Raw genomic sequence first — 11,096 nt, 5'->3', positions numbered from 1 at the left:
CCCAAACTGCCAAATACAATCCGACACGAAGTCAATAGTTTCATTAACAGATGTATTGTTACTCCAAACACCCAAAGTAAAACATAGATGGGGTGATCGTGCTTTCTCCGTTATGGGACCAAAATTGTGGAATCAGTTACCTATTCAGTTAAGGCAACTGTCATCTACAGAAACATTCAAATCCAAACTTAAAACGTATCTGTTCCTCTCACACCGAGGACTATAATTGCAGTCTATAATCGATAATGCTCGGAACAATATTGTATACTTTGATAATATGTGTTTCTTGTTTGCCATTTTCTTCTCTGCTGTCATGTTTGAATTACTAGTATTGTATAGACCTATTTTATCTTTTCTATCTTTTCATTTTTTTTAAGTACCATGAGCACCGAAAGGTGCTCATGGTACCTTGTCACTCTGATGGTTTTTTTGAAGCGATAGAACGACCTTCACTTGTCTAAATAAATTTGCACTTTGTTTGGATCGCGTATTGCACGCAATCACAACGAAATAAGTGATGCATGAACAACAATAAACAATGCGTGGTACAGGTCCTTTTTTTCATCTTTGTTGTAATACTATAGTTCATCACATCTAGTTCGCTTGTCTTTCTTTCTCTCTCTCTCTCTCTCTCTGTGCGTTTGTGAGTGTTATTCGGGCGTTCTTTTTTTCATTTGCATTGACTTTCCATTTCAATAGTTGGCGATACAATTGCAGAATAGGCATAGGGAAAATAACAATAGTAGTTATAATAATAATGATAATAATAGTAATAATAATAATAATGATGATGATAATAATAACAATGATAATAATAATAATAATAATAATAATAATAATAACAATAATAATAATAATAATAATAATAATAATAATAATAATGATAACTGACACTCGGCATTCCATAAACGAGACACATGCTCCACTGGTCTCTATTGGTCATAGGTCCATGGACTGATAGTAGGTAATCTATTATATTTCAGCGTAGATTGTTGACTAAAGTTCATTTCGACGACAATGGCTTTTGAGCTGTATTCTTAGGTTTTTCCGGACTTGTTTGCAAACGACAAACAGGCAGCCTTAACTCTCTTCAAACCTGCAAACAGAAAAAGAGAAAAATTCTACATTTATGATCAGTGGACAAAATTAACGATGTCATTAACGAGCTTTGAAACATAAAACGACTACTGGATAAGACTCAAAGATAGCCCTGCCAGACTGATGTAGTGTATTCGATTATTGCTGTGTATGACCCTAGTATCGGTATTCTGGTTACATTATAGATAACTGTAACAAGAAAAAGAATTCTGACGAAAATAGCATTTGGAATGTTTGAAATAATTATATGATCAGGATAATGATAATAATGATAAGATTACAAGGATTAGAATACTAATGATGATGATAATAACATTAACCATGATAATCTTACAACAATATTTAGATTAATGAAGCTCAGAAAAAACATATTTATACATTGTACAGTTGTATATACATATTTCTTTGGACTTGACAACTATGCATGATAACAAAGTTACAATAAAATAAAGTAAAAGAATACATATAAAGTGCACTATCAGGTCCCAGCCAATAGTAATGATGAAGTAAACAGAATGACACAAAGTATATGTTTCTTCTTTGTTTTGTTTAAAATTATAATGCCAGTCACAAGTATCTTTTCTTGATATCATATCACATAATCTTAGTGCTCTATTTATACAAAACACATTCAATCAACATTGAAGAATGCGAAAAATTGTATTCATATAAAAAAAAAAAGCTCATACTCATACAAAATGATAATATGACAGAGAATGTGAATCATTGTAAAGCATGTCATGGTTCTGTTTCTTCCAAGTTAAGCATTATTGGATGCGCTTGGAACTGCATATTATATTAACGTGTGAACACAATGGATAGAACTTGCATGGAGGGAAAGGGATTCCTGTCATGCTCTACAAAAATCCTCATTAAATAATTTCTCTTTGACCACTGAAGCAAATCATATGGGATTTTCTGTAAGATATGGGTAACAAGTTATTCTACCTGGAAATTGTATTAGGACAGATTCACTATTTACCCCGTTGTATTTTCTTTCTTTCTTTTTTTTTGTGGGTGCATCATCAGTATAGGGAATCTACCTTTCAGGACCCTTGGGAGGAGTTTGACATGAAGAACCTCCCCCCCCCCCCCCCTCCCCCTTCTTGAAAAACATTTACCACTGTGGATCTCCCCTATTATCAAAGCTTTGTTCTTCACTCTAAAAACATCCGGGTCAGTCTGACCCGGAAAAGGGTATGTTGGGGCCACACTATGATACGGGTCAGAAATTACGAGGAATGAGGTCAGATATGACCAAATTATAAGTCAAGATTTAGGTCAGGGTGACCCCGTTCCGAGTCTTCATGACCAAATTCCAAGCCATTTTTTACCTGGAACGGAGTGTGACCCCATCGGACCCTTTTCCGGGTCAGTTTTGACCCGGATGTTTTTAGAGTGTTCTTCCTTTTCTTTTCTTTATGATTTCTTATGTCAATTCTCTAAGGGGGATTACAAGTGGAAACAAAGTGACACGTTACCCTCCACCAGTTGATACTTGGGAACGGCGAAGACGATTCGGAACCAGCCGTGCTCATCATAGAAGAAACCCGCACCTGGAGGAACGACCACGCCCTGGTCCAGGAAGTGTTCCGCCAGTCGCATTTCCTCCTCAGGTGTGGGCGTATCAGACATAAACTGGGTGTGTCATGATGAGGGGTTAATTTACAAGGGGGAGGGGAAGAAGTTTTTGCGGAGGGGTGTGAGAGATGGGAGAGAAAAAAAAATGAAGAGTGTGTTCGCAAAAACCGATAAGTCCATTTTTGAAGATTTTGAAGTACGGTCTCTGTCATAAAGTACAAAGTAACACCTTTTAAACGATATATTGGTCACTACATAAATTATAAAGGTATACATTTTTGAAGTTATGGTCAAAAGAAGCAAACATTTTCTTATTATTCTCTTTATTTTTCTTGACCTTTAATCGCAAATATCTCCATTTGGCAAATATTGACTTATCGGTTTTTGCGAACAAACTCTTCAAATGTAAACGGAGATGGCGATGCAAATTAAGGTGCACGAGAAACAAAAATGGAAAATCCAAAACAGTAGGATGATAAAAGAAATAGGTAAAAAAGAGAGAAAAGTGGAAATACAAAGAGATAAAAGTGACGACAAAGAAGAAGTTCAACAGAGAAAAGAACAAAGTATTGTGTCAAAAAGGACCAAAAAAAAAAAGAGAATAGAAAAGAGACAAGAAGAAAATGAATAGACAGTCATTAGATTATGTTGCTGTTTTAATATCATCAAGAAGAATTATATCACTTGAAACGATAGAGTAAAGCTAAAATCAATAGACAAAAAATACCTTTCGTAAATCCAGCCAGATGAACAGCCCTGCAGATGGCTTCACGTAAGGCACGCCAATCTCATCCAGCGTTGCCATGGTGATCTGAGCATGCTCCTTGAGTGTATTGAGGTTGGATTGTAGGCAGACATTGTGGAGCCAATCTAGAAGATCAGGGAGCGAAACGGACACCGATCACACTATCGGTTACAGTTCGCTAATCCGAAAACTGCAATAAGGTTCGTTATTCCGTAGATTATAATTATTCGTTAATCCAAAACTGAAATAAGAATCGTTATTCGGACGATTTGTTAATTTTAAAAAAAAAAATGAAATGAAGTTTCGTTATTCCGAAGGTTCGATCGTTAATCCGAAAATGATAAAAGTTTCGATATTTTGAAGATTGGTTAATCCGAAAAAGTAATAAGGTACGTAATTCTAATATAATGCAAATGCACTGCCACATTATACCAGATTACTGAAATATAACATGAGGCCCCTGTGTCATCAGCCTTGTTCAGCGTATGTTCTTTTTAGAGTATTAGCTTATCTGCTCAAGGACCACAATAAATTCCACAAATCTAAACATGAAACTATCAAGGATCGCCCCTTTTTTCCCCCCCCCCCAACATAATGAAGATGCTATACCGCGATCTTCCAGAAGCTTAGCTGCTGCCTCCTGGTTGTAGCCAGGCACGACGTGGAAATCCGCCAGGCCGGCCACTCCCCGAAAGACGTCGTTGTTCCATGTGTACAGCGCAGCAACAGGTGAACCTGGCATTCCAAAGTCCTACACGAACACGACACGTGAAAAGTATTTCTTTACGAATTCTAAATTTCTGACATTTTTTGCAGACTTTTCACCAGAACTTTACTAAAACATAAATGACTAAACAAAGGAACGAAATTTTACATCATGGAATCAGGATCTGTAAGTGATGTTGTATCATTAATCAGGTACTTGAAGGAGACCTCCTGATGATTTTCAGATTTTTACATTTGAACAACTATAAATTAGTTATACTGAGGGCAGAGTTTCAGAATTTGTGATAATTGGGATGAAGAATAAGAATATTTTCACAATTTAGAACAAATTTCAATGAGCAAGGATGATGACATGGCAGAGTCACCATAAGAATGCATGAGTTGGGGCTCAAGGAAGCAGAACAAAAGAAGAAGGCATGCATAGATCATACATAGGTGAACTCGCAAGCAAGCGGTATTGTAGTGGAATACACTGCTACATTTCTGAAATATGTCAACCTCCTATGTCATCATCCTTGTTCAGTGTAATTTGTTTCAGGTGTTTCAAAGTATTGTTTCTCTGCTCAAGAACCACAATAAATTCCACAAATCTATACATGGAGCTATTGATTTATATACTACATGATGTGAAATTATGAAAATCGTCTGGAATGTCCCTTTAATTCCTATTAACAATTTCTCATTCTCGCTTCCTATAGAGCCATAGCAAAAGTTTTTTTGAGCAAGTTCATATCATATCCACTATCCACGTGACTACCTCGTCACCGCTATAGACTAACCTTGCTCAATCCCCACATAACGTGAGTTCGTTGAATGTCTGGAATCTCTTCCGGGTCAAACCCCAGTGCGCTCGAGTTTGGTACGGACTGGTCGTAAATACAGCAGAGGTAGATTTCGTCTATAACGCAGTGGAGTTCGTGTCTGAGCAAAAGACAATCAAAGTCTAAACAATTTTATGCTTCTCAGTCAACAGCGTAGACCTACAATCTGGCTTCAAAGTGAATTTCAGTAATAATCATTCCATGATATTAACTAAGGCTACGTAAGCAGCATTGATCAGAATGTAGACCAGTTTCACCTCTTGTAATTCACAGTGTGTGCATTTAATAATCGTAATTACAGTGGATATCAAAATATCAAGTAAGTAGGCCTGCAGAGCACCACAAACTATACAGTGCATCAGGGCATGATGCGGAAATATTTGGGAATATATTCCAGTTTCAACTGTTATTACTTGATATTGGTGTAAAAGGGGCAGAATGAATATCCTTTGAAGGGGGGGGGCTGTAGATCTAGATAAAGGAAGATTTCGTTTAGATTAAGATCGGAAACGACAGATTTGAATTGAATTGAAAAGGTATTTAATTGAGAAATATCCATTGCAGCCCGCAGGCTATACTGCGGACATTTTACAAAAAGACTAAGAGTACATGAAAATATGTACAAGAAAGTAAAAAATACATAGAATGAAAGAAATCAAACATATTTATCTTAACTAAAATTGCACAATAAAATCATCCTTTACTACAAAACAAACACAAATATTACAATTACAATTTCTAATACCGCTTTTCTCATTATCATAAATAATCATAATGACTTTAAAATTCCACTAAAAATTCAACTTCTTCCTTATCTTCCGCTTCTTCTTGTTCTTCATTTTCTCTCTTTTTTCTCTCCTTGCCTTCTTCTTCTTTTACTTCTTCTTCACGTGGTTCTACTTCTTCTTCCCCCGAATCAATGATTCCAAATGATGTTGTTTACTTCGCAATGTCATCACAGCAAAGGTGATTGACAGTGGGGGAGAACCACACGACTTGTTTCGCGAAATTTATACCTCTTGCAAAACTCCATGTACGTCAAAACTTGCTCCTTGGTGTACACAATGCCAAGTGGATTATTGGGATTGACGAGAAAAAGTGCTTTGACCTTGTGTCCCTGTTAGAAAGAATAAAGGACAAATTCAAAATATGAATGAGCATTTGGCAAAAAAAAAGAAGACATCTGTGAGATGAAATTGAAAAAAAAAATCACAAAGCCAGATGTGTTTAACTAAAGAACGATATAAAAGATAATAAAGCGATTTCCACAAAACAAAAGTTTTCTGATGAAATGTACGCATTCCCTCGACTTATTCATTCATTCATAAATCAATTAATTAATCAATTCATTAACTAATTCATTCATTCATTCATTCATTCATTTTTTTTTTCCATTGCTGACATTCATTACTGATAATATTAGGCAGCATCATTCTCCCTGCTCTCTGCAAGAGATAAGTCGAGTGCTCCTTTATATTGTAATTATGGTTCCGGAAAAAAAGCAGAATTGGAAAAAAAAAACAATATGAGGTTATCGAGGGTTCAAAAATTCATCGACGCGTTCAGCTAGTCTATACCTTTTCCTGAGCTTCATGCAGCGTCGCCTCGAGTAGATCAACGGTGAGCTCGAACGGTTCACTGCCATCTCGGCCGGCCTGTGGTTTAGAGTGAGTCATTCGTATTAAAATCATTCATTCATTCATTCATTCATTCATTCATTCATTCATTCATTCATTCATTTTCTTATCTTTCTTTCTTTCATCTATTCATTCATTCATTCATTTATTCATTCATTCATTCTTTCTTTCTTTCATTCATTCATTCAATATTATTCTTATTCACCTATTTTCCATCCATTTATTTATCCATTAATCGATTAATTCATTCATTCATGCATTCATCCATGCATTCTTCCATGCATTCATCCACGCATTCAATCATTCATTCATTCATTCATCCATTCATTCATTCATTCATTCATCTATCCATGCGTCCATCCATTCATTAGTTTGTTCGTTTGCTCATTATTAACTCTTTTTCTCTCTTCAGACCTGCCTTCATTAAATAATTCATTAAGTATTTGATGGGGCGAAATTGATAGCTGTATCAATATAATCAGCATTATTAGCAATGAACCGAGAGTGATGTGGCATATGGGCAGTGACTAGATATTACTTCATAAGTTACTGATTCACGAACCTAATAAAGTTTGCATGGATGTAGGAACAATTTTTGAATGGCATAGAGAAAGACAATTAATACTCTGCAAGTAATAATCAGAACATGAGCTGCTGATTTTTCATGCACGTGGTTTCTTTGTTTCTTTATAAAGAACTTGACGGACAGAATAATCAATTTGTTTGGTATGATATCAAAAGAGAAAAGAGACAAAAAGCAATTAAGAAATCAAATCGTAAAGTTTTAAGACGAAATCCTATTAACCGTACTTCTTCACATCAATGTTAATCATCGTGTTTTAATGAATGCTTAGCTTTGCTATCATTAATCATTAAGTCGAATAAATATGCAGAATATCGCTTGTAATTGGGATAACATCCATCATTGGCTATCGGGCTGAAGTTCGATGGCCAAGTGGTGTGATACCTGTCTATTTTTTATCATTATTTATCAAGGATATTTTTTAAAACACTGAATAATCGGTGCTCATAAACTGAAATGAAGGGCATTCTTTTTTAATCAGTTGCAATAGATAAGCACACAAACAAGCTGAAACAAACACATAAATAATCTAATGTAGTATAATAATATATGCATATATGTACAAATATTAATGATGTATATAATGTATGTGTTTTTATATAAATTATGGTTATAATTATGTGCCTAACACTTATAGAGAGGATGGTATCTACGAATAGATGACTTTTAGTTAAAGTGCAGAGGATATCATTCAGTGAATACAAGGAAGAAACAGTGAAAGTGTAAACATATCGGATCTATATATATATATATATATATATATATATATATATATATACATATATATATATTTATATACACATATAATGAAAGACAGCGAGGGAGAGAAAAGAGTAAGAGAGATAAATATATATAATGTATAATTCCGAGAGACGAAGAAAGAAGAGCGCCACACCTTGCTGTTGAGATGAACAGGGTATGTGTGAACGTTGGAGACAAATGAGAGGTCACGTGGGATGGCGCCATACATCGGGGACGGGGTCAAAATAGTGTCTTTATACCAAGAGAGAGAGAGAGAGAGAGAGATGCATCAAAATCGATATATCGATACCCCGACATACACCTCAACAAACGGTCCATCCCATTTATTGCCTTTCATTCTTTATTCATTTCATTTCATTTTCAACAAAAATAATAGTACAAAACATATCATGCTAATCAAAAACTAACAATTATCACATGAATCATCCTAAAAGTGCCCAATGCGTATAGTCAATAGTAATAACTAGCTTCTTGCATAAATTATGTAAATTCATAATAGTTATGAATGATAGCAATAACAGGAGTAATGGCAATTTTACTAGTTGTATTTGTGGTTGAAATAATCACTGCAATAACAACTGTAATAATTATCTAAGACAAATTTCACACTGAGTGATAAAGTTATGTTCACTGCAGAACCATTTCACAGATCACTCTTGTAAGGCGGAGACCAAAGAAGACACTACACAAAACTGGTAATCTTCGTTATTTCGAAGATTAGTTAGAAATACAGAATACGCAAAATTTTCTGTACCTTTTGCGTTGTTAATCCGAAAATGAAATATTATAATACGGTATTTCTCATTTACAGAAGACTGTGTTTGTTTTGTTTTCGTGAGTATAGCAAACTCTATCTATTTTCGGATAAACGAACCCTTCGGCACAACAAACTCTTTTCTTTTAACGGATTGAAATCATCTATTCATTTTCAGATTGCAGAATCTTCATTCATTCGAGGATGAACGAAATTTTTTGGGAAGAAAAGAGGAACCTTCGCGGGAATAGCCAGCTATAACCCATAATACAGGGCAAAATATTTCTCTCATATCCATTATTATATACTATATAATGATGTGTCTATCCTTCTCGCAATTAAGAGACTCTCTTATTTGCAAGAAGGATAGTCAGACGTTACTACAGACGATTGGATATTGTTGGGGGTTTTTTTTGTCTCACCGTTTTTGAAAAAACAGCTTTCTCTTTTATGTCTGTCATGTCACCTTCACTCACCTCCGTCGTCGCAGAGAACAAATGCCGCCAAGCTTATGAGTGCCGTCACGCCGTTCACTATCAGAACCTACGGAAAGACCGTCAGATATGCAGAGTGTGGGTTTTTTTTTTCATCGTTATACTTTCTTTAAAATGGCGATATGAGATCACGTGACTCGTTGGTCTTCTGCATCATGCATAGTGTCTTTATTATTTGTGTGTGTGTGAGGGAGAAAGAGATTTTAGTGTGTGCGTGCGTGTGTGTGTGTGTGCGCGCGCGCGCAGGCAGAGAGATATGGTGAGGAGGTTTCCTACCTGGAGAAGGACACTGATGATCTTATTCATCACAACAATAATCCCTGCATCATGAGTAACGTACATTTCTGTACTAATGAATGATGGTTATACTGTAATTTTCATTTGCCAGTTTCATACACATTCAAGTGAATGTTCATGACTAACTGAAAATTACGGACGCACCTTCTTTGGGTCAAGAGGTTGTTTGGCGCCCGTTTGTTCTGTGAGAAAGCCCGCCACTGCCTCGCGTAGTCTCCACAAACAAGGCTTCTCCGTGTACGGTAGCATCCACTCATCCCACTTCATAAAACCCGGCTTGTTGAGCTGCACGGTAGCAATGCATTATGCGTCAGTTTTACGATTTGCTTTCAGTGATTTAGTCTACACCTGAAAGTGAGGAGTTTTATCACAAAACGAACTGACAACAACAAGTTGAGTTATTTGCGATTGAAGTGGCTAAAACAACAAAGAAAATCTGGAGATAAACTTACTTAAGAATTTTAACAAGTGCGATAAAACCAATCAAGTGATTCTCCATAGACATACATTTTAAGAATTTAAAAGAAAATGAAAGATGATTATGATAAAGTACAAGAAAACCTCAGTGTCTTTCGTGTTTTATATCTACAGACGAACTTATTTTACTATTACTACTTGTAGTCCAGAAATGTGGAAGGGGGAATTCATCTGCTCAAACTCAACTTAGAGGTTCTCAAAGACAACGGTTTTCCTTCAGGAATTTCATGTGTTTGTTTGGTTTTGATCTACTCATAAAGACACAGATATAACAACCTTCCCTCCCCCCCCCTTACATTTAGAAGAAAGCGTGTACAACCTCCATTCCTAATTCAGCCCCATACTTATTACAGTCACCGTATAATCATCGTCATCACTCCCATAAACACCATCAACGGTGTGCCCAGGATATCACGACTGTCACCATCAACGGTGTGCCCAGGATATCACGACTGTCACCATCGTCGTCACCACCATCAGCATCAAACTAACGATCACCAACATTCATGACAAGCTTCATGTTTACCTTCTCAATGATCACCGGCGAGAGGCTGGTGTTCTGTGCCGTACTAAAATTGATGATACCCTGTGTGCCAACAGAGAGAGATAAGAAAACGATGTGAATTGGAGTAAGAATGACTTACAGTAATGATAATGATGATGATGATGATGATAATAATAATGATAATATTGATGATAATAATGATGATGATAATAATAATGATAATCCTAATTACAATAATAACGGTCATAATAATAATACTCATCATCATCATTATAATGATAATGATGAGATAATGACAAAAACAAATAACATTCATATATCAAAATGCAGAATACGAGACCTAATTACGAATATTTTGTTATGTAAATATTGTGATATGTATATGACCAACAAATGAATACCATTTAGCACTTACTACGACGTCTCTAAGCTCATTAATACAACACAGAGAAATTGAATTGAAATACAGAATACAGGGCCTATACGAATATTATGATACGATTATGTATTATCATGACTAACAAATATATAATAAATTCATACGAATGATTGACTGGATCAGTTACTAGCGATTATCATAACCATCTCGAAAGCTGCAACACTCACTTTTAGCAGA

The 11,096-nt window shown here is 35.6% G+C and overlaps 1 protein-coding gene across 1 annotated transcript; it reads right to left on the bottom strand.

Moving 5' to 3' along the window:
• Positions 1–894: 894 nt before the first annotated feature.
• On the bottom strand, positions 895–10,560 carry LOC139713896 (1-aminocyclopropane-1-carboxylate synthase-like protein 1). Its single transcript, XM_071625618.1, has 11 exons — positions 10,502–10,560; positions 9,643–9,783; positions 9,184–9,250; positions 8,087–8,184; positions 6,549–6,626; positions 5,988–6,088; positions 4,930–5,071; positions 4,034–4,175; positions 3,407–3,549; positions 2,580–2,736; positions 895–1,096 (listed from the first exon to the last, which is right to left on the bottom strand). The coding sequence occupies exons 2-11, from the start codon at positions 9,763–9,765 to the stop codon at positions 1,038–1,040; spliced, it is 1,110 nt and encodes a 369-aa protein (XP_071481719.1). The 5' UTR covers positions 9,766–9,783; positions 10,502–10,560; the 3' UTR covers positions 895–1,037.
• Positions 10,561–11,096: the final 536 nt, after the last annotated feature.

This window comes from Diadema antillarum, unplaced genomic scaffold, assembly GCF_040938485.1.
Source record: "Diadema antillarum isolate AM-2024a unplaced genomic scaffold, OU_Dant_1.0 seq00002092_RagTag, whole genome shotgun sequence".
Lineage (NCBI taxonomy): Eukaryota > Metazoa > Echinodermata > Echinoidea > Diadematoida > Diadematidae > Diadema > Diadema antillarum.
The sequence above is the reverse complement of the archived record's forward strand: the minus strand, read 5'-3'. Positions and strand labels throughout refer to the sequence as shown.

Coding starts and splice junctions, on each gene's coding strand:
- LOC139713896 (XM_071625618.1), bottom strand. CDS start 9,765: ATGAAGTGGGATGAGTGGATGCTACCGTACACGGAGAAGCCTTGTTTG. Junction 8,185..9,183: donor TGTTCTCTGCGACGACGGAG/GTGAGTGAAGGT, acceptor CTTGGTATAAAG/ACACTATTTTGACCCCGTCC. Junction 6,089..6,548: donor TGCATGAAGCTCAGGAAAAG/GTATAGACTAGC, acceptor TCTTTCTAACAG/GGACACAAGGTCAAAGCACT.